This window comes from Balaenoptera physalus (genome assembly GCF_965194825.1).
Source record: "Balaenoptera physalus genome assembly, chromosome: 10".
In the NCBI taxonomy this organism is placed as follows: Eukaryota; Metazoa; Chordata; class Mammalia; order Artiodactyla; family Balaenopteridae; genus Balaenoptera; species Balaenoptera physalus.
Genome location: NC_138889.1, coordinates 103,858,530 through 103,881,984, shown reverse-complemented (window position 1 = coordinate 103,881,984; position 23,455 = coordinate 103,858,530). Strand labels below are relative to the sequence as shown.

General features: G+C 54.2%; 1 protein-coding gene across 5 annotated transcripts in view; it reads left to right on the top strand.

The window, feature by feature from the left end:
- VPS37C (VPS37C subunit of ESCRT-I) overlaps positions 1–22,522 on the top strand; it is a 29,821-nt gene extending 7,299 nt beyond the window's left edge. Inside the window, exons 1-5 of one of the 5 annotated variants that reach the window (XM_082477717.1) lie at positions 13,063–13,793; positions 14,832–14,930; positions 18,398–18,569; positions 19,314–19,396; positions 20,197–22,522. In XM_082477717.1, coding sequence (XP_082333843.1) covers positions 14,838–14,930; positions 18,398–18,569; positions 19,314–19,396; positions 20,197–20,889 — 1,041 coding nt within the window. In that variant the 5' untranslated portion in view covers positions 13,063–13,793; positions 14,832–14,837 and the 3' untranslated portion in view covers positions 20,890–22,522. Of the gene's footprint in view, positions 1–13,062; positions 13,794–14,830; positions 14,931–15,121; positions 15,162–18,397; positions 18,570–18,589; positions 18,770–19,313; positions 19,397–20,196 lie in introns of those variants that run through there. The other 4 variants (XM_082477718.1, XM_082477716.1, XM_082477719.1 and 1 more) reach the window with 4 other exon arrangements.
- Positions 22,523–23,455: the final 933 nt, after the last annotated feature.

The following is a 23,455-nucleotide window of genomic DNA, read 5'->3' as shown; positions in this document are numbered from 1 at the left end:
TGAAAACTCTCTCTAGGCAGTAAGTTGGGGCAATTGTAGAGCTCACCTCATTTGCTCCCCGCTCCCATCCCCTGCTCCCACCCAGGAATCCATCCTCTGCTGACAGATATCCAGTATCTGAAAACTGTTGTTTCATTTATCTTTTCTCATTTGTAGTTGTTTGAGGCAGGAGAGTAAATCTGGTCCCTGTTCCTCTAAGTTTGCCAAAAAGGGGAGGTTCCCGTGCAGTCAGCACTTGCTGAGCGCCTTGTGTGTGCTAGGCATTGACCTCGGTGCTGGGATGCAGACGTGAGTGAGACGTGCACTGGGCCCTTGGAGAGCTCCCAGTCTTGCTGAAGAAACATGCTGATTCCTACGTAGTAATTGCTGCGTGGTATTTACAGGGCACGATGGGAGGGCAGGACGAAGTCTTTGGGAGAAGGAGCAAGGAATGCTTCCCAGAGAGCTGACAGTGAAGGATCAGCAGGCATTTTCAAACTAGAGAAGGTGTAGGAAAGAAATTTTAGGCAGAGGGAATAAGAGCAAAGGCAGGGCAGCAGAGCTGGGAACTCCCAGAGGGCAGGATCCTTGTTGTATTGATCTTTATAGATGTGGAATATTTATCAGGTGATTGGAAGCATGTTGTTTGTTCTGGGAATAGGTAGAACAGAGAGTCAGGATGAAGGCCGCAGCCTATGGGGGAGAGGAGGGAGGTCTAGCCGGAAGGAGAGGCTCGGGGTCTGCTGGTGCAGGGCCTTGTAGGCCAAGCCAAGGAGCACAAGATTTTGAACGTGATCCTAAACACTGGTTTGTTTTTGTTTTTGTTTTTTTGGCTTCATCAGGTCTTAGTTGCGGCACATGAGATCTTTCGTTGCGGCACGGGCTCTTCGTTGGGGTGCGTGGGCTCCTCTCTTGTTGTGGTGCGTGGGCTCCAGAGCGCATAGGCTCTGTAGTTGAGGCATGTGAGCTCAGTTGTGGTGCGTGGGCTTGGTTGCCCGGCGGCATGTGGGATCTTAGTTCCCCGACCAGGAATTGAACCCATGTCCCCTGCATTGGAAGGTGGATTCTTAACCACTGGACCACCAGTGAAGTCCCAAACATCGGGTTTTTTAAAAAAAAGTTTTCAGCAGGTTGCAAGAGCTCTGATCGACTGTGTTCTCCGGAGATTACTGGGGGATGTGGAAGAGGGCTGGCGAGGGCTGAGTCTGCTAGAACCAGGCAGGCAGCTGCTGGAGAGGCTGGCTTGTGGTGGACGTTCTGCACCAGGATGGACACGAGTCCAGAGCTGAGTGCGGCCGCTGGTACGGCATTGCCACCTCTAGCCTGTTTGACGATAGCCTTTGTACAGATTCCTGCCTGAGTCCAGAGTAGATTGGAGGCGGCTCGGGCCTGGTTTCTCTTTTTCTGTGGCTGCACTGTTGCCCCCAACACACCTGCCTGCCTCTGCTGGAGCCAGAAGTTCGTAGGGTCAGACATTGCTGGCAGGGGTAGGGTCCGGAGCTGCCCCGCTTTATACTAGCCTAGGATGGCCCCAGATCAGTGAGGAAATAGAGTCTCATCACCTCGGACTTTGAACAGACACGCTTGAGTGACCCCATACAGACTCCTGTTATTTGTCCTGAGTGTGTCTTTGGCTTGACCTTAATCTTGATCCTTCCTTAAAGATGGTTGAACCTATTTGGTCAGCTTGATCTGCAGATTAGAAAGTGTGGGGTGGGGTGGAGGACTGGCAGCTGCAGTGTGAGATCCCTTCTGAGTCATCTGAACAGTTGGGATGGAGGAGAAACAAATGGAAGTTCAATGGGAAGAAGCTTAGGATGGTTTTCTTTTTAAGTCAGAGCCAGGGACCAGACAATGAGGAGGCTTCTCTAAGTGGCTGGGTTGTGTTTTACTGTCAGGAAGTTTCAGGAACAGGCTGCTTGTTAGATGACCTGTTCCTTGGCCATCGTCTTGATTGAAGCTGAATGCTGTTGATCTGAGTTATATCCAGCCATCTGAGTTCCGTCGCTCTGTTGACTGATGTGGTCTCTGGAGGAATCTTAAGTTTTCTCTCCTTAGTGTCCACGTGGGAAGGGCTTGAGTTGCAGAGGTAGGAATGGGCTGAGTGTGTGAGCTTAGCCACGGTGATGAGAATCATGACCCTTTATTGAGCCCAGCCTGAGAGCCGGGCATTAGACTTCCTGGGCACTAACTCATTTCATCCTTATAAAAGTCCTCTGTTACTGAAGAGACCGATGTATGGAGAGATTAAGTAAGCTGCCTCTGCCCTTTCTTGCTTCGTCTCCCAAAGACTCGTCCTGCCCTGTGCTCTGTGAGTACACATAGCATTTACTACGCAGAGCCCTCCTTCCCTCCCTCTTTGCCCTGCTGGTGAGGCATCACTGCTGGAGGAGGGGGGCTTGGGCAGGGGATGGGGCGGGGAGTGTTGGGATTAGCAGAGGTGAGGGGTTAGGGCAGTGGTTTTCCAGCTGCCTTCTGGCAAGGTGCCTCGGGGGCCCCCTTGAGGTCAAGGGGAAGACTGAGCTGGGAGAGTAGGGCTGTCCCTCTACGCCTTCGCCCAGAGCATGGCCTCTGTGATCTGTTCCGTGCGCTGGGGGTTTGAAAAAGTTTCGGAAAACAACAGGAGTGGGCACACCAGGCAAGTGGGAAAAGAGGATGGCGGCGGCACGTCCTGACAGCATGGCAGGCTGTGCTTAGGTGGCTCCCGGCTGGAGGGTCAGGGTGGGGGGAGATAAGCAGAAGAGGGAGGGAGGGAGGGAAGAGATGGCTAGCTTCAGGGAAGGTTGGAGGGCGTTGGAAGCAGTGTTTAAAAAAAAAATGAATCCAGAGGTGCCTGGCATATTAGAGGTGGGAAGACCCACTTGGAGTTTGTGGAAGGGCCGGGATGGATGCACCTAAAAGACATTGGAACAACGACTAGATAAGACCTGGTGGTGGACATCAGAGGTGAGGGAGATGGCCTGGAGAGGTAGAAGTTAGGGTGAGAAGCTTGAGGGTGCTGATGGAAGTGGAGGTTGGGAGGGGAGTCTAGTTTGAGGAGAAAAAAGGTGATGCGAGTGCCCCCTGCACTTGGCCCAGTAAGCGGCTCGTCATTCCTGGGTCTTGTCATTCGGGGGCCTGCCTCTGGGAAAAGAGGTGTCAGGTGGAGGATTTGCTCATGTAAATATCAATGTAAAGGTGATACTTTCCTTGCAAAAACCTTGTCCTGAGAGATTGTACATCCCTCCCGTAGATGGGCCCCCTTATATTTGTGGACCTTTGTTCAGATTGGTCTGGAGCCGGTTTCAGAAAGCCACACCCTCTGCTTCCCTCTGGGACCTGTTCTTTCAGAGTCCTCCCCCACGAGCCTAACTGGGTGCCTGGCAGGGTTGTGAGGCAGCATTTTACAGCAGTAGGTTTTAAAAAGGTGTGAGAATGTATGAATTGATGCTACCTAGCGCTTGCTTGGTGGTTTTCCTAGCACCTCCAGAAGGTTTCGTGTTTATTTCTTGTTAAGTCCTCATAACCAGCCCATGAGGTTGGTAGAGTTAGTCCCATTCTACCAATAAGAAGCAGAATTAGGAGGCTGAATAACTTGCCCAAGGTCATGTAGCTAGTAAAAGGTCAAGCTGGGGTTTGAATCCAGAATATTGGGCTCTCAAGCCCTGAACTCTTTCCACTGCTTTTCACACTGTCTTAACTGTTCAGCATTGGGGGCTATGGAGGGAGCTCCAACTCCAATCCCAACCCCAGAAATTCCTTAGAAAGAATGAAAACTAAAAAAGTCTCCCTTCTGGAGCATACACACCAACTTTTCAGATTGTTGGGGTAGATTAATTCAATGGTGTTTTGGGCCAGGTGAGAAGCACATGATGGTTGGTTTGCTTTTATCAACTCCTGTGGGAAGTTAGGTGACTGAAGGCCTGGTTACTTGATCGCGTGGCTGGAATCATCCTGGGAAAAGAAAAATAGATCAGGTCAACATGTATTTCCTCATTAAGCAGCAGGCTTAGAAAGGTTTCTAAGGCAACCACAGGTGTTTCTGACAAGAGGGGTGGGATGGGGCCAGTTCCGTATAACATGTGCAGATTGAACTGTGCAGGTTGCTATGGTAACAGCTTCTTATGCTACCATAGGGAGATGTGGGAAACTTACAAGAAACCAAAGGCCTTTGCAACTCTCCTTGCAGTGTGATTTCAGGCTTGAAGTAGCTGGCAAGGAAAGGTTGGCTGGTAACGGAGAGGAGGGGTGTAATTGGAGCCAGTGCTTTAGCTCCTGGTGGAGTCAGGAAAACGGAAGCGCCTGGCTCAGTCGCAGTTCTGTGTCATGGTTCAGTGGTAGCGGTCATTTTACATGACTCAATATTGAGCCCTGGGGGTGTCAGGAGTTGCTTCTAATCATCGGATTGCCGCCCCCCTCCAGGAGGCAGAATAATTAATACTTGTTTAGGGCGCAGGAGCTTGCAAAGCCCTCTCAGAGCTGTTTGCTCATCCCAGGCACACATGCGATCCCCAAGGTGGGATTATCATCATGGTGCCCATTTTCCCGATGAGGAAACTGAAGTTAAGGGACTTGATCAAGGTCACACAGCTAAAAAGCTGAGGAGCCAAAACGCAAACCCAGGGCATCAGTCCTCAAATTCTGTGTGTTTCTACTCTGCACCCAGCCAGGAGAGAGCTGGCACTAATTGTTTAGGCAGAAGCAAGGGGCAAGGGGCGCTGCAAGGCATCTCTAGGACTGGCACACCTTAACTCTGATCTGAACACCCTCACACCTAGAAAATGCTGCGTTTTGCTTTCAGTCTTTACTTTTTTTTTTTCCTGAGTTTATCCTTGCATAGGATCTGATATCAGTTGAAACTATTTGTTGTTGAGCTGAACAGTCCCGGGAGAGATCCCTGTTGAGCAAGAGCCATCAGTACCTTGCTTTCTTTTCCACCTGTTGAGGCCAGATCTGGGGGGCTGTCCTGAGGTGAGGGCTCGCCAGCATCCTCTCCCCACCGGGACATTCTGCAGCCTCCCCCTCGGGGAGTGGTGAGGAACGGCATCGCTCTGGCCTGGATCCACTAGGGGTAGTGTAGTCGCCTCTGGGCCTCGCTATCTTCCACTAGATCGTGTTCGCCGTGTCCGAGGTATGCGGAGCTCGATTTCGTCAAGATAGAGAGTAGTGGAAAGAAGTCGAGGCCAAGAGACGCAAGCAGCAGGGGCCAGTGGCTGGAGACTTTGCGTCCCCTCCCAGTGGTGTGTGGCTTCCCAAGGCCCAGGGGCTGCACCTGGAAACTGCCTCCTTGGTTCTGGCTGGCGCTGCTCTAGCTATGTCAACCCCCGCACAGTGCTCTGTGACAGAAGGTGGGCTCCAGGACACCTGAGAAATGTCTGTCACCTACCCCCTCCCCTCTCCCCACCCCTCCTGTGGAATCTCTCCTCCTGGCATGTGTCTCTCTTGGAGGGTATGGTGTTGATTTCAGGTGACAAACCACAGCCCACCCTGTGTTTGTTACAACTTTGAATTGGTTACTGAAATTTAAAAGTGGGGAGATGTCACAGTGATCTGGATTTCTAGCCTCCCTTGGAGACCGGGCAGGTCTGGCAACGCTGGACCCACCCTCCTACCTGCAGGAGGTGCCTGAGCTGGGCTGGAGCCTGTGCTTTCAGGAGACACGGTGTCTGACATGCCTGCCTGGCCTGTGTAGGCATCTGGGTTTGTGACCTCTGTGGAGGTGAAAGCTGCAGAGGAGACAAAAGAAAGGAAGGAAGGAAGAAAGAAAAGAAACAAGAAGAGAAAGAAGGAAAGAAAGAAAGAAGGAAAGGAAAAGAAAAAGAAATGGGAAGGAGATCTAAAAAAGAGGGGCTATATGTATACGTATAACTGATTCGCTTTGCTGTACAGCAGAAACTAACAACATTGTAAAGCAACTATACACCAGTAAAAATTAATAAAAAAAAAAAAAAGAAAAGAAAGTTTTTTTCCCAGGGGTTGTTAGTGAGGAAACGGTGATGCATTTTCTCTTCTTGGTGGAGGGAACGCAGATTAACGCCTGCCCGTTTCCCACCTTGGTCCCGGTCTGATCTCCTTAGAGTTGGTGGTGTCGCCCCGCAAAGAGCTGTTGTCTCTATACCTGTGAATGCCGTGCAGCTGCCTCCCCCTTCTCAGCCCTCCTCACCCCGTCTCCGGCCTTGAGCATCTGCAGTAGCTCCCGCGACGGCCCGGCTGTCGCCTGCCCCTGACCTTCTGATTCCTGTCCCAGCACGAATGGCTCCAGCGACGAGGACCTGTGGGCTTCTCACGCCCCCAGCCCTCAGAGCTGACCCCCTCCCCACTTCTCACTCTGCTGTCACCTGGATTCACCGTGATTTGTTGTGAAGTGTTTCATTTTTTAAAACCAAACTGAGTTCCTAGAGAATTAGCATCAGTTTTTTTTTTTTTTTTTAAAGAAACTGCAACCTATTTTATTTATTTATTTATTTTTGGCTGTGTTGGGTCTTCGTTTCTGTGCGAGGGCTTTCTCCAGTTGTGGCAAGTGGGGGCCACTCTTTATCGCGGTGCGCGGGCCTCTCACTGTTGCGGCCTCTCTTGTTGCGGAGCACAGGCTCCAGACGCGCAGGCTCAGTAATTGTGGCTCACGGGCCCAGTTGCTCCGTGGCATGTGGGATCTTCCCGGACCAGGGCCCGAACCCGTGTCCCCTGCATCGGCAGGCAGACTCTCAACCACTGCGCCACCAGGGAAGCCCCAGCATCAGTTTTTACATAAGGCTGTGTCTGGCGCATAGTAAGAAGTCAGTAAATATTTATTTCCATCCCTCTGCTCCTATTTATCCTTCCTGCCTTTATCTGGGGCCTTGCCTTGTTCTTGGCGTATAGTAATTGCTCATTAAATGTTTATTCAGTGAAGCAGGAAGAAATGAATGAAGGCTGAAAAAGTAGAAGCAGCCCCGTCCTCGTATCCCTGTGTCTCGCCCACCAGCTGACTGCCTGGCGCTCTCCCTGCCTCTGGCTGTTTCTCTGCAGGCATTGCCCTGCGCCGTCTGTGTGCCGGCCTCTGCCGGGCCCTGGAAATACAAAGGTGAACGAGAATTCTCCTTGCCTTCAAGGAGCTTGCCTCTCCTCACTTTGACTCTTCTCCCCTGGGGCAGACCCCGGGTACCACCCAAGAAGTACCCATCATCCTCCTGGGCGCCGTGGTAACTGGGAGGGATTCCAGCTCAGGGCGTGAGTGCCCAGGGCTGAGGTCGTTGGACTTGTCAGGCCTCCAGAAACAAAAGCGTATGGACTCTGCGTCCCTCAATAGCTTCGCAGTAACCCCCCAGTTCTCTCTACTTGGTGGCATCCCTGCTGGTCGTGGCCACTTTGAGAAGCTCTGGTTTGGATTTTTTCTGCCACCTTGGATGATCCAGAAGCAGAACACTGACGGCAACAGATGCCCAGACTTTGGGGGCACCTGCTTTATGGGCCTTGGGCAGAATATTGTCCTGTTCTCACCGCCCCCAGCCTCCCAACCTGTTTTTCAAATTATGAGAAGTGCTTGTTGCTCTCAGCCTCAAGCCTCATCCTTGGGTGACCCAGAATCAGGTGATATCTGTGGACTTCTGAAAGAAAGGCACCGGTAACTTCCAGGGGTGGACAGTGCTGTGATAAATCTCGTAGATGGAACTTGCCCGCTCCTCGGGCCTGAGATGTTGTCAGCGGGCACAGATGTGAGCCACCTCCACCCGGGAGGCAGGCACCGAGGGGGGCCCAGGTGATCGGTGACTTGCACGGGCTTGTAATCTCTGCATCTTGGACGACCTTATACCTAAACTCTACCCTCATCGCTCCCCTGTGTCGTTTGTGAAATCAAAATACCGGAGATGGGAAGGGACGCTGGCCTCTGGTGGTTCGACCTCAAGAGTTTGCAGGACCTTGGGCAATACAGCCGTTTATAGGACCTTGGGCAATAAATACCCTTACTGTTTCTCTCTGACTTTCATTTCATCTCTGAAGTAGGGGTGATTATGCCCTGTGTTCACTTTACTTACTAGGCTGATCATATAAATTAATGGGAGAGTTTGCAAAGGGCTTTGAGCTGTGGGACCATCAGGGTCCCATTTGACAAGTAAGGAAAATTGAGTGGGGCACGTTTGGGCATGGGATCCTGAGCACACCTATTCCAGAAGAAATGGGGACGTGTGGCTCTTGCACATGCCAGCAGCCTCTCGTGGAGCAGTGTGAGTGGAGGCGGCTGGGTGGGCAGAGCCTGGTGGAAGGAGCAGTGGGCCAGGTCAGGGCTCCTAGCTCTGGTGCCCCCTCTCTTGTCTCTATAGGCAAGTTACATGCCACTCTACCTTAATTTCACCTCCTGTGAAATGGGCATCATAGAGGGATGTTGAGTTAGAAACCAGAAAAGGTGGAATAAGAAGAAAAGCACTACAGCCCACATCCCACTATGGCCGAGTACATTTCACCTGAAAACTCGCTATATGGAAAGAGTCCGCTTCCAGTAGTGTTGAGGACTTCGGAATATGCAGGCTGATCTTGAGAGTTCATTCTAATGACCTGCATGAAATGAAGGTGTTTCATACCTGAAGTTCTTGAGGCATTTCAAACATGTATGGCCTGCTTTGAAGTCTGCAATGAAAGGGAATTGACACAGGAGAGAGGCTTTTTATGACCACAGGGCTGAGATGGTCTTTCTTCTTTCTGTGTTTGAGAGTAGCCCTCTTTCCCAATCAGGGAATGGCAGAGATAGTCATCCCAGAAGGGTGGAGGAATGCCAGGTTCAAGGCTTTGGCGCATACCAGCAGAATGGAATCCTCTTCCCTGGCCCGGGGGCCTGATCCAGGGAGATCGTGGTCTAATTAGGGGAGCTGTGGGTTTCATTCCTTGCCCGTTTGGGGTGAGTTCTTGCTGTCTAAAAGACATGTGATTATCCAGATCACCAGGTAGATAGATGTTTCAGGGATTTTTTGCCACGAGGAGTTTATTTTTTTGTAAACAACAGTTTCTTCTCTTTCTTTCTTTTTTTTTTAAAAAAAATATTTATGTATTTATTTATTTTTTGGCTGTGTTGGGTCTTCGTTGCGGCTCGTGGGATCTTTCATTGTGGCGCGTGGGCTTAGTTGCCCTGCGGCATTGTGGGATCTCAGTTCCCGGACCAGGGATCGAACTGTCATCCCCTGCATTGCAAGACCGATTCTTAACCACTGGACCACCAGGGAGGTCCCACCACGAGGAGTTTAAAGCCATCAAACAGAACCGGGTGTGGGGCTTCAGCTGGCAGAGGAACGTTATCATTTGGGCCGGTGGTTGGAGGGGAAGGCATCTCGGGGCCGTGTGTAGTGGTACGGGGCTCACACACCTCAGCACACCCTGGAATCGCCTGGGGTGCTCCCTTGCTTATTTATTTCTTGATTGGCCACCATTCTTTGCTGAACACAGGACAGTCCCCTTTCTTGCTAAATATCTACAGTGACTTATTACCAGACTTTGATGAGTTACGTCCTTGCCGCTGCCCCTGTCCTTGTGGAATCAGCGGCCTCACACAGGTTTTAGCAACATCAGGGACTTTGTGTGACCTGGGACCCTGAGGCCCAGGGGGAAGGCTTGGCAGCTTTGTCTTCACAGACTCACCTGCGAACGCCCACGTGCACTACAAGTTCAAGAAGGGTGGACGTGCACACCGGACGCACAGGGGCGTCAGTACTACCCTTTGGTGAGCCCCATTAGTACAACAGTTCAGTATGTTGTAAAATACTTGAAAGTTATAAAGATTTTGTTTTGGTGACTTTAATCAAAACATTTCCCTTTTGAGGGGGGGAAAGTGGCTTGTGAAGGCAAGCCCGTCAGGGAAGCCAGGCCCCTCAGGGGGCTGCAGGGTGGGTCCTACATCAGCACCTCCTGTGCAGTCAGATGAGCTCCCTGGGCCTTCTGGGCTGAGAGGCCCAGCGTAGACCCTGCCTCGGCCTGCATGCAGCGCGGCTCTCCTTGTCTGCTCGAAGCCTGACGTTGTGGCGGGTGTGCTTGTCGTATGGATCTCCCCGTGCAGGTGGCAGAGCTTGGGCTGTCCTCTCCAGACTGTAGCCCCCACGTCCTGCTGGTCAGTCTGGACACTGTGGTGGCCTCATCTGGAGGCGCTCAATGTCAGGCCGTAGGCTCCTCAAGGGTAGTGCGTGTGGGGTCCTGGCAGAGACTCGGTAGAAACGGCACAGGGGGATTGAGCCCCCGATTCTCATCCTGCCTCTGCAGGGACTCGTTGACAAATCCCTTCCTCTCCGGGGTCTCTGGTTTTCCTCTGTCAGATGAGGCTACACCCACCTGAGTGCCCTCAGAGAGGAAGGGGCAAGAGGATGACAGATGCTAAACTAGCTGGACACAGGTAGCTTAGTAAAAAGGAAAACTTCATTAAAAATTAAATTAGTTAAATTATTATGCTAGGTGAAATAAGTCAGGCAGAGAAAGACAAGTACTGTATGATTTCACTTATGTGTGGAATCTAAAAAACAAATGAACAAGCATAACAAAACAGAAACAGAGACGTAGATACAGAGAACAAACAGGTGGTTACCAGAGGCAGGGGTGTGTTGCGGGGAGGAGAGAAATAGGTGAGGGAGACGAAGAGGTACAGACCTGCAGTTGCAAAATAAATGAGTCAACGAGTATAAGATGTACAGTGTGGGGAATATAGTCAATAACTAAGTAATATCTTTGTACGGTGACTGAGCGTAACTAGACTTACCCTGTCGATCTTTTTGAAATGCACGGAAACGAATGACCATGTTGTGTAATAGGACTAACAGGGTTGTAGGTCAATTATATTCAGAAACAAAGAAACATACAAATAAACTCATAGAAAAAGAGATTCGTGGTCACTAGAGGCAGGGGGGTGGGGGAGGGGGAATTGGATGAAGGCAGACACAAAGCACAGACTTGCCATTATAAGATAAGTAAGTACTAGGGATGATAAATAGATCATGATAAATATAATTTATAACAATTTTATAGGTTTTTACTTATAAAAATGTAATTTATAGAGGCAACATGATAAGTGTAATTAGCACTGTATGTTATATATGAAAGTTGTTGAGAGAAAATCCTAAGAGTTCTCATCATACACACAAATTTTTTTCCTATTTTAAAAATTTTGTATCTGTAGAAGATGATGGCTGTTCCCTAAACTTATCATGGTCATCATTTCACGATGGATGTAAGTCAAATCATTACGCTGCACACCGTAAACTTATACTGTGGTGTGTGGCAATTACATCTCAATAAAACTGGAAAGAAGGAAAGGAAGGAAGGAAGGTGAGAAGCTTCCTGGACTAGTTAAGGCACTGCCACTTCCTGGCCTGGTGACCTTGGGCACCTCTCAGAGCCTCGTCTGTGAGGTTGGATAATAGCGAGACTCGCTGTGTAACGTGGGTTTGAGGGTCCTGGTAACGGCAAAGACCTACGTAGTGCTCACTACGTTCCAGGTACTGCCGTTTTACAGGTGGAGAAACTGAGGCACAAACAGATTAAATAACACACCTAGTAAGGGGCAGAACCAGGCTTCAAATCCAGGCAGTCTGGCTCCAGAGTCCATTCTCCTAACATCTAGGCCAGTGGTTCTCAAAGTGTGTTCCAGGGACCCCTGGGGGGGTATCTCTGAGACCCTGTCTGGCCACCTATGAGGTCAGAACAGTTTCCACAACCTAAGACGTTATTTTCCGTTTTACTCTCTTTCTCAAATGAGTACACAGGGGAGTTTTCAGAGGGTTCACGACACGACATCCTTCTGATGGCTAGTGTGTGTGCTTTCGGATTGTGTTTTAAACATCTCTCACTTTTAATTTCGATACGTATATCAATAGCTAAAATGCACAGAAATGGAAACTCTTTGGGGTCCTCCGTAATGTTAGGAGTGACAGGTGTCCTGAGACCAGAAGGTGTGCCATTGGCTCTTGAGGCTGCGCTGCCTTAAAGGTGGTCTCATTGAGCACGGATGTGATAAGTGGTTGGGGAGAGTTGGGGCCCATCCTGGCGAGCTGCGGCTCTACGTGGGGCTCTCCCACTGGGTGTGTGGTGGGCACGTCTGGACCTCCCGGGGCCCTCGCGGATGGCACTGCTGACGGTGCCGTTTGTGTGTGGCCAGCCAGCTTCCCACCCTGGAGCTTCCATCCTCAGTCCAGGGGTATCTCTGTGCTCAGCCCTGACTGTGGGAAAGAGCAGACACCCTTCTGTGGCAGGTCCCGCTCTGGGTGGAGCCAGGATGGGTGCCGTTGAGGCCCAGCAAGTTTGGGCTGTGTTGGAGGCCTCAGTAACAAATAAGTGACTTCTGTGGTGTTGGAGCCTTTTGCCAGCATTTGTTCTAGGCCAGGCCTCACGCTGGCCAGAGCTTTGCCTGTGTTGACCGTGGCATGAACCCATTTTACAGTTGAGGAGCCTGAGGCTCAGGGTGGGTCCACTGTGCAGGGCCCCACAATGGCAAGTGGCAGGGCCCAGGACTCAGAGGTGAGTCTGATCGAGTCCAGGCACCTGATGTTCCAGATCTTCAGAATGTTTCTCCGTTCCTCTTGCGTGTCCAGCTTGTGGTGGACTCACTGGGTTTGCAGTGTAATAGGGTGGGCCTCCCCATTTCTGCTCCTTCCCCAGGCCCCTGCGGTCTGCTGTGCCTCTGCCCCAACCTTTAGCCCAAGGGTTTTGGGAGCAGCAGGGTGAGGTGTAGACAGAGTGCAGAATTTTAACTCTGCCATTTGTAACCTTTCTGATCCCCACCTGCCAGTGGGACGGTGCTGCCCCCTTGCAGGAGTAGGAGAAACAGCGCGTGTAAAACTCACGCTGCGAGGCTCAGTAACCAGTGGCCTCCGTTTCACATGGCTAGCAACGAGCTGTCGTCCTTCTCAGAATCTGGCCCCGCATCAGCTGCATCAGCATCTCTGGGAGAGCTTCTGGATTTCTGGGCCCGACCCTGGCCTACGACACAGGGCTCTGAGGGTGGGGCTGGGGCACCTGCTTTCTCAGCAAGTGTCCCCCCAGGTTTAGGTGCCCATCGAAGCTTGGCATTCCTTGTCTTGGAGTTTGGGGGCGACATTCAACCCTCAGTAGGTAACAGAAAGTGGGGGTGACCCTGTTTGGGTAGCCCTTTATCAGTAGGGTGACCATGGAATTTGTTGTCTAAACCGGGACACTTTTTATTTTTTTTTTGGCTATGCCGTGCGGTAGGTGGGATCTTAGTTCCCCAACCAGGGATTGAACTCACAGCCCCAGCAGTGGAAGCGAGGAGTCTTAACCACTGGACCGCCAGGGAAGTCCTGGGACACTTTTGAGCATGAAAAGGGGCACCTTTTATAGCTACACCGGGACATGAGGGGTAAACCCGGGCCTTCCTGACAAATGGGGTCGTGTGGTCTCTGTTTATTGGTTTCTCCTTCATCTTTCTGCCGCTCTGGGAGATGCCTTCCCTTACTAGTCCAGACGAGGAAGCAGGCCTGGAGGTCACCTCTGGCTGCACAGCCATAACCCTGGGCCTCGATTCCACAGTGGCCCCTCGGCCCAGTCGTCACTCCCGCTGAGCCCTGGCGCCAGGGGTGGGGGGCTCTGGGGTTCTGTAGTGTTGGAATCTTTGGAAGATTGACAGAGCCTCTGTAATGAGAAATGAGCACTATAAAACACACATCTAGAAAAGGTAAAAACAGATGAGAGGAGAGGATCCTGTCAGCAGAAGGGAAGCAAGTCCTGGTGCTTCCTCTTCTCGCTGGGGCTCCGTCCTGGGGCCTGGCTGTGACCCCTGTGTCACACAGACATCGATGTTCCTCTGGGCCGAGCGACAGGGAGAGGACCGCTGAAACCAGGTCTTCTGTCAAAGCAGGCGTCCCATTCAGGTTGGTCGATTTCTTTTCCTTCTGGTGGCTGTAGGGCCAACTTGGTGGTGATTTTTTTGTCCTTCTCTGACGAGGGCACGCATGTGATAGTCTGTTTTTTTGGGTTTTTTTAAAATAAATTTATTTATTTATTTTTGGCTGCATCGGGTCTTCATCGCCGTGCGCGGGCCTTTCTCTAGTTGTGGCGAGCGGGGGCTACTCTTCGTTGCAGTGCGCGGGCTTCTCATTGTGGTGGCTTCTGTTGTTGTGGAGCAGAGGCTCTAGGTGCGCGGGCTTCAGTACTTGTGGCACGCGGGCTTCAGTAGTTGTGGCTCGTGGGCTCTAGAGCGCAGGCTCAGTAGTTGTGGTGCACGGGCTTAGTTGCTCCGCAGCATGTGGGATCTTCCCGGACCAGGGCTCGAACCCGTGTCCCCTGCGTTGGCAGGCGGATTCTTAACCACTGCGCCACCAGGGAAGTCCTGACAGTCTGTTTTTGTGGCACGTGGAGTGGATGGCTGTTGCAGAGAATGCTTGAGGGAAACCGAAGGTGGTTGGTTCGCGCTAAACATAACCGGCAGGGAGGCTCCTGAGCCTGTGATGTTAAAGCCAGCAAAGCCCCCATGTGGAGGGTGGGTGTATTTAGGGTTCAGGCAGAAATGGACACCTCCCAGAGTGTGTGCTGGCATCAGGGCTCACAGGCGGCCTTGGGCCAAGTTTAGTCTCTGTCCCTGGCTGTCAGCCTCCCTCCTCCTGCCTTTCCTGTCTGCTCCTTGGAGAGCTTCATCTGGCACCGCCAGGAACCATGGTTTTGCCTCTGACTGCCCAGTGCCTCCGTGTGGCCTGCTGTTCATGGTTTGGGTGGAGGAGCGGCTTCTTGGTCTCCCTGGGGACGGGGATGGTCAGGGTGGCCGGACTCTGACCCTCCTTGGTCCTCCCTGTGGAGTGGAGGCATCGTTGGGAAACTCCAGTTGGTCCTTTGACAGATGATGAATATGGGCTTGGGGGTCCCTTCCCCCTGAGCAGTCCCTTCCTCACTTCAGTGTCGTTCTGTGCTCCCAGGGAAAGATGGAGACCCTGAAAGACAAGACCCTGGAGGAGCTGGAGGAGATGCAGAATGACCCGGCGGCCATCGACCGGCTGGCCCAAGACTTCCCTGAGGTAGAGGAAGGCTGTCGTGGGGCCAAGGATAGCAGATGGGACTGAGGCCCTTCTTTTTTTAATTTAATTTTATTAATTTTTATTGGGGTATAGTTGCTTTACAGTGTTGTGTTAGTTTCTGCTGTACAGCAAAGTGAATCAGCTATACATAGACATATATCCCATCTTTTTTGGATTTCCTTCCCGTTTAGGTCACCACAAAGCACTGAGTAGAATTCCCTGTGATATACAGTAGGTGCTCATTAGTTATCTATTTTATACATAGTGGTGTGTATACGTCAGTCCCAATCTCCCAATTCGTCCCACCCCTGAGGCCCTTCTTAAGGACACTGGCTTGTTGGGGGTTTGGGCCGAGCTTATCTGCCTGTTCTGTGGCCTTCACCCTGGCCAGGCAGAGGAGCCCCTGGGGTCTCAGTCTAGTTCCTGGGCCCTCTGGGAGTTCCGGGGGCGCAGTGCCAGGAAGTCCAGGGCCCCCGCGCCAACTCTGGCGCCTGGTGCCTTTGGGGACCCGCATGCCCCAGGAGCCGCCCCCACTGTTGCTGCAGCCTGGATTCTGGCCCTGCATCTCCGGGAGGAGCCGTTCTGGGGCTGGGATTAGGCTTGTCTCCTGCTTAACCCCTTCCCTATCGTAACAGACACCTGACCGTCTCAGTTCCTAATCATGGTCCTCACGGGAATAAAACAACCCTTCTGAACGTGCAGAGCTTTACACTTTATAAAGGGCTCTCCCCACCCTTTCCGTCGCCTTGACCCCGTGACTCCCCTGCGAGGTCGGAAAGGTCAGGTGACCAGATGCGGCCGCAGAGCTGGACGTGCCCATGGTCACTCCTTGAGTGGCCGCAGCCTGTCCGCAGCTCCGCACACTGCCGCCTCCCGCCCCCGATGCTTGGGAGACACAGACACAAATAATGCCGAGCTCGTTGGTTGGCCTTTGGAATGTGTTTCCATTTTTCCTGATGAATGGGCATGGTGTGTCTCTTCTGCACATTCATAGTATCTGACCCCAAAAAAGGGAAGCCTCGCCATCCAGCTTCTCCTGGCCACGCGGACCACTTCCCGCTCCGTGAGGGCTTGTGCAGCCCGGACGTGGTCCTTGCTCCTTCCCGACTGGTGCTCTGGCCGCTCCCACCGCCCCTCTCCCCGCCAGGAGCAGCCTTTGCTGGGGCTGGAGGGCACGGAGCACAGGGCGTGGATGTGGTACGACCTGCTGCCCCAAGCTCGTCCAGCGAGGGTGTGAGCAAGGCTCGTCTTGGTTAAGCTCCAAGGCCGCCTCTCCGGGTGGGTGAGGCCGTGAGCTCAGCCGGGGTCCGGCTCTGGGCTGGCTCGATGCTGGCCTTCACCCCCTTGTCTAACACGCGGTAAGCACCAAGTGCTTCTCGAATCTGCCACGAGCACAGTGTGCTGGGAACTCCAAGGCCTGCTCTCACATGCAGAAAACTTCATAGCAACTGACCGAATTACATAATTATATAGAATTTGTTGACTTCCGAGCTAGACAGGCTGATGGAAGGTGTGGCGAAGTGCAGAATGACGGAAGACGTAGGCAGAAACAACACCTTGGGCAAAAGGCAAGTTGAGTTTTGTGGTGTGCAGCCGGGCCTGACTAATCGATGTGTATTCTCTGAGGGGAAGAACGCTCATGAGATCAAGGGAAAAATGAAGGAGGGCGAACTCCGTAGACTTTCAAAGCCCCTCGGACTAGGTTCCTACCACGGGCTATAAGATGGTAATTGAGTCGCCATGGGATTGTGAGGAGAGATGGGAGCTCTCTGAGTTTGGGGAGCGGACTTTGCTTGGAGAGAAGAGTAGGGGACCTCTCTCCACGTGGAAGAGTGTGAATACTGGGGTCTTCTGGTGGGGTGCTTGAACTGTCTTATTGACCTATTATAATAGGGGTCAAGGGCTTCATAGTGAACCCCTAATGGAGAAAGATTTGGGGGAGGCTCTGGGGAAAGGGGGCAGAAACGGGTAGGACCAGGTTTAGGGGAAAGTGACACGGCATAGATTTACTGGTTAAGATCCAGGGAAAAGGCAGCGGAGGTATACAGAGGACATGTCCGCTGAGGATCTGGGGCCCCGTAGGGGGGCAGCTGAGCAGAGGCCTTCAGGCCCCCCGCTCTGTGTCAGACGCATAAGAAAAGAAAAGCTCTCATGGCTGATGAAAGGGAGACTGGAACTCCGCAGTGCGGGCGTCCCTGAGTCAGGGTGCTTGCTCAGTGGCTCCAGAGGGTATTGGTGGCAGCAAGGCAGACAGCCCAGGTGTGGGGCAGACCTGAGAGGCCGTGGCCAGGCCCCATGACTTCTGGTAGCCGTGGCGTCTCTCCTTGCAGTCTGGAGCATGGAGAGCAGGCTGCAGGCCCACCACAGAGCAGAGGGCCCGAGGCCCTGTGGCTGGGGACCGGCAGGATGGCAGCCCCCGGAAGCCCCCTCCTCCAGGATGCCCGTGGCCTTCCTGCGTCTGATTGGGGACGAGACAGTCAGGCTTGGCTCGCCACGTGCCGACCGTGGTGGAGAAGCTGCCCAGTGGCTCCCGCGTGGAAGCTGGTCTTGCCAAGCTGTGCCCTGAGCCCTGCTGTGGGTGTTGGTGCCACTGGTGCTGCTGGTGTCCCCGTTCCCTCAGGGGTGTGGGTCTGACTCTCTGCCCTCCTGTCAGTAAAGAGGACTCCCCGACAAATGGACAGGGCTTCAGGTCAGAGCGGGTCTGGGAAGGGTTCCCGAGGCTGCCGCCTCACCGGCTGGTGACAACAAAGGACCTGGCCGCGGGGAAAGTGCTGCTCAGCTTGGGGGCATGCTTTCAGTGGGGCACATCCAGGTGCAAAGGTTGGCATCAGAGCCTCAGGGGCCACGGGTCGCCTGTGCTGGTGGGAGTCCTCAGCTGGTCCTGGGGCCTCCCCTGCAGTTCTTGGGGGCCTGTCTGTTAGCTCATCTGGGCAGCTTCTCTGTAGGACACACCTGTGGAGGAGGCAGGGACGGGTCTCTCTGGAGTCGGTGTCACGGGCTGGCCCTGGCATTCTCACTGCTCACACTAACTTTATTTGGGGGCTTCGTTGCGTGTCTGGCCTGTGGTCTGGTCTGGGCCACATCAGTGCACCTCCGAGGAGGTCTCTTGACTCTGAATCCCGGGGACAAGTGGTTGGGACTTGGTCCCTTCCCTCCTAGGAAGGCTCTGACTTTCTCCGCCCCCCTCCCTGGAGCTCTGCCCAGCCCACGGGGGGTCTCCTCCCGCTCGTCACGTGGCCCTTTGTGTGCATCCACCACGTAGGCTGTGGGGTTAAGGATTCGGTGAGGTGTCTGGTTTGGAGCGCTTTGCCCAGAGTTTGAACCTGGGTCCGTCTGACTCTAGTTGGGGGCTGAGTGTCGCCCCACTCCCCCATGGTGAGTGACGGGTCCCGGAAGCCCCAGGTCCAGCCCCCCGTGAGCTGAGTGGTGGTGTGGCGGGTCTCACGGTCAAGTGTCCTGCTCTGTAGGTCCAGGACCTGCAGCTGGAGCGGGAGATGGCACTGGCCACCAACCGGAGCCTGGCCGAGCAGAACCTGGAGTTCCAGGGTCCCCTGGAGATCAGCCGCTCGAACCTCTCAGACAAGTACCAGGAGCTCCGGAAGCTGGTGGAGCGGTGCCAGGAGCAGAAGGCGAAGCTGGGTAGGCGGCCGGCCCCTGGAGTGTGCGCTGGGGGCGCCTCTGCCCACTCGGGGTCCCCATTCCCGCTGGGGCTGGGGGTGCTGCTGGAGTCACGTGGAAGGACAGATCCCCTCTCCCTCCCCAGGACGGGAAGGGGCCGGCAGTTACTGTGGGTCACCACGTCCCTGGCCCTGGCTAAGTGCTTTAACAGCCATCTAAGGGTAGGTACTGTCGTCATTCTCACGTCATAGTTGAGAGGAGTGAGGCTCAGGGAGACGCAGGAACGTGGCTAGGGCCTCACAGCTACGCAGAGGCGGAGTTGGGATTTGAATGCAGAGAGCATGCGTCCTGAGCTGCTGCTGGCCACTCGGCCAGCGCCGCTCTGGTGATTTGTGGAGCTGGCCCGGGCTCTCTGTGTCCCAGCCTGCTGTCTGTGAAGGTGGGCTGTCCTGGTCCTGAAGGTGGGGGACTTGACGCTCAGGCAGATGAAGTGACTCCCCGAGAGGAAGAACAGGATTGGGGGGTGGGGGTGGGTGGGCTCCGAAGCCTGAGGTCTCTTGCTTCCTGGGCTGGCGTGGATGGGCTCAGCTGAGCTCCTCTCTGCTCAGGAAGGGAACCGACCAGAAGGGACTCCGCTGCGGACCCCAGGGCGGTGGCTGGGCCCCCAGCACACAGGACTCTCGGAGAGCCTTGCAGAAACCTTGGCCGCCACCACGGAATCCAGAGGCACTTTTGAAATGTCAACCTTTCTGCCCTTCCTTCCAGAGAAATTTTCTTCAGCACCGCAGCTAGGGGCCTTGTTGGACCTTCTGAAGATAGAAAGCATGAAGATTGAAGAAGAGTCTGAGGTGAGATGGCCGTTGACACCCCCTCTTCCTTGAATACTTGGCCCCTGGAGCAGGAGCCCTTGTCCTGAGTACCAGTGTCTGCAGGGCGTGCGACCAGGGCTTTAGTCAACAGCAGCGGTGAATGGCATCTCCACCGGGGTCCCAGTGGAGGCCCTTTTGGAGGCAGAGAACAGGAACCTAACATCATTGGCTGAAGCAGAAATGGGCGACAGACAGCACAGCTGCGGGGCAGCTGGCAGGCCTGGGTGGGAGGGCAGTGCAGTAGGAGCCCTCGAGGGCTGAAGCCAGGCCCCCAGCCCCTCCCCTCTCCTGGGGCTGCCAGGTCTCTCTCTTCTGCTTCCCTCTGGGCCTCTCTTCACTCTCTGTGGGCAGACTGGCTCTCTCCACATGTCCATGCTCTGGGTGGAAGATGCTCCCAGGTCCCACAGCCCCTGGGCTGGGCTGTGCTAGTGACCAGGGGGCCAGTGTTCATGTGGCCAGTCGACAGACCGTGCAGCAGCTGCTGTGAGCCTGGCCCGATGCCGGGGTGGGGGCGGCGGTGGCCATGACAGGTGGTCCCCGCCCTCTGGGAGCTGATGTCCTGGTGAGGGAGACAGAGTAAATAAACACGCGCTTGTATAATATATCAGCAGTGAGAAGGGCCATAGAGAGAAATTCCCAAAGCGGGGCGGGCCAGAGAAGACAGGCAGCTCCTGAGCCTGGCTGGGGTGGGAGGGCCGCAGCTGACCTCTGACCTGGGGGTATTCAGGTGGCCTCGATCCCGGCAGACCCCTGTTGCCACTGGAGCTTATGTCTTCCAGGCCATGGCTGAGAAGTTCCTGGAGGGCGAGGTGCCCTTGGACACGTTTCTGGAGAACTTCTCCTCCATGAGGATGCTGTCCCATCTGCGCCGGGTGCGCGTGGAGAAGCTCCAGGATGCGATGAGGAAGCCCAGGGCCTCCCTGGAGCTGGCTGGGGACGCCCCTCCTCCCCGCCCGCCTCCCCCATCTCTCCCGGGCCCCCAGGCGACGCCGCCTGTCGCGGAAGATCAGCAGCCACCGGTGGCGGTCCCTCCCTACCCGTTGCCCTACAGCCCCTCTCCAGGCTTGCCCGTGGGCCCCACCGCCCAGGGGGCGCTCCCGCCGGCCCCATTCCCTGTGGTGTCCCAGCCCTCTTTTTCCTACAGTGGGCCTTTGGGTCCCCCGTACCCGTCGGCCCAGCCAGGACCCAGGGCTGCCGCAGGCTACTCCTGGTCCCCACAGAGGAGCACGCCGCCCCGGCCGGCCTATCCCGTGGCCCCCGCTGGTGTCTCCGGCCCTGGGTACCCCGTGGCGGGGGGCCGGGCCCTCGGTCCTGGTTATCCTCAACAGCCCCCCTACCTCTCAACAGGAGGAAAACCTCCGTACCCAACGCAGCCCCAGCCCTCAGGCCCCCTTCAGTCGCCCTATCCCCCTGGGCCTGCCCCTCCCTATGGGTTTCCACTGCCTCAGGGTCCTGCCTGGCCTGGGTATTAGGCACCGTCCTGGCCCTTGGCCCTTCCCTACTTCCACCTGTACCACAACCTTTGGCCCACCCCCTGCTGAGATTCGAGGTTCAACTGGAAGTGGAGTTGGCTCCCCGTGGACTTGTGTCCTGCATGGGGGCCTGGAGGGACCTGGCTGGGAGCACACAGGCCTGGCAAGGCACCAGGCAGTGTGGCTGGCTTGGCTGTGCCAGACGGTCCCAGTGCTTGCTGGCCTCCTGGGGGAAGGGCGCGCCTGGTTTTGGTGACTGGCTTTGGCTTTCCTGGTTCTCACCAGGCAGGGAGCTCGGTCCTCTCTGTGGGCGCCCGGTTGGGGTGCCCGGCTGCATGCGTTTGTGGACATCTTGTGGCTGCACTCACTCACGGACGTCTGAACCAAACGTGGAGTTATCTCGGTGACGGGCTGGCTGGCTGGCCCCTGCTCACCCCCTCCCTCTCCTCTGGGATTTGGCATGTTCGACCGTGGTACCCACGCTAAGGGATGTAGCGCTCTGTGTCTCTTGGGTCCATTCAAGGATGGCCTGCCCCACGCACCATGGCAGGGTTGGATCAGGGGGAGAGAACAGAGTTAGGAAAAATAATGATTTTTAAGTCACGTAAAACCATAATTGAACTCTGATAGGCTGATGTCAGTTAAGCTTGTCCTGTGTGCTGGTTTGAACGACAGCAGCAGAGCCAGCGCGGTGAGCAGGCCGGGGATTGTGGAGGCGGACCCCAGACCTTGCTTGCCCTGGTTGGAGGATCCGGGGGCTACCTTGGAGCCTCTGGCTGGAGGAGAGGGGGCAGTTCTGGCCCAGGAGACTGTGGCCACATCAGGAGCTCATTCAGGAGTGCAGGGCCGAGTCACCTCCCCAGCCACCTCTTGTCTGGAGTGCCCTGCTTCTGGTTGACTTCTGAGGCCCACCCTATCTGTCCACTCCTTCAGTGCCTTGAATCTCATTCACAGCAGCCCTCACTTCATCCCCTTCCTTTGGCTGCCTGATGTAACTCTTCCCCACCCCCAAAAGCCCTCCTAAGAGAGACATCAAAAGATATCCTAACAGTTACTTCCCACGTGGTGCTTTGTAAAACGCCATCACTATGTCGGAGCATTTCTTTGCATCTCTCTTGTCTTCAGAATGTAAAGCGCAGGGATTGTGACTCCGAGCCACGTGCAGCCCCCAGCACATTGGGGATTTTCAGCACATTCAGTAATAAAAGTGACAATAGACCAAAGCGGGGGGTGTGATGAATAAAGCATTACCTTGGTTGCTGCAGATGTGAACCAGGTCTCAAGGGCAGACTCTGGAGCTGCTATCTGTTAGGAAGTCATATGTGCCTTGAATTGTCCACTACTCAAGTACCCAGCATCTGGTGGGCCTGGGGTGCTGGGGCCCAATGAGGAAACTCGACCTTCTGGTGCCTGCCCCCCTCCCCGGCCTGCGTGCCATCAGTGGGTGCGTGCGATGAGATGCTCGATTAGCCCTGTCGGTCCCTGACCAGCTGTGCTTGCTTCTCATAAGTTATTTATACAGAGAAATCACTAATGGACTCTCCTGGTTCGAGTGCTTCTGAACTGGATGAACGATCGCCGGTATGTTTGTATTATATAATTAATTGCCATAATAAACTTTGATGAGTTAAAAGTAGTGTTGTGGTTCCAGTGAATTTGAGAAGTGAAGACATGGCTGCCAGCGGGGACATTGATTTTGTCGACTGAAAGAAAAATGCACAACGTAAGACTTGTGGATTTCAGTTTTATTTGGAGACCTTACTGCGGACTACCGCCTGGGGAACAACCTCTCAGTAGCTCTGAGAAGCTGCTCCAAGGAGTTAGGGGGAGAAGCCAGTATATACATGATTTTGGCTAGGGAATAGGTGCAATCAGGCACCTCTAGGTGTCACCCGAGGTCGTTTCAGCTCTTCTATGTGTCCCCGTTTCTCCCTCTGGCAGTCTAAAACCACTATGGGCACACAGAGCCCTGGATGGCCAATCCCTATGTGTGGGTCCCTGGATGAGCTAGTTTTTAAAATTAATGAGTGGGTTTCCCTATGGGACTGCTGCACGGTATGAGGATTCGCCTTCACCGCTTCCGTAAATTTCTCAGTCGCCTGAGAAAGTCGTAACTGGCCGGTGAGAGCCGTGTCCGTTTTTGGAGCCGAAAGCTCTCATCTGGTATCTTCGCTTTTGTCCTGACAAACCCTGTTAAATTGCCAATTTGATGAAAGACGTCAGGCCAGCCTCCTACCTAATCACCCAGTCAGAACCTTCCCGGTGTCTTTCAACTGGATAGTTTTCTGAGTGTCTTTCAACCGAGCACTTTCTCTGTATCTTTCAACTGAGAAGTCAGCTACCTTTTTTATCTACTACCGAATGGAACTCAGGATTGCCAACCAAGATGGGAGCTCTGAGACTCAGGAGAGACTCACCCAGTCGTCTGGAGTCACTGAAGGGGCAGAAGGCACAAGGGGCCCTCGTTGGTACCAGGGCTCCAGATCCTTGGAGAGTTCAGGTGAAGGAGAGAAGTCTGCTCTGGCTCCCTTTGTGGTCACCAAAACTGTCAACTGAAAGAAAAACG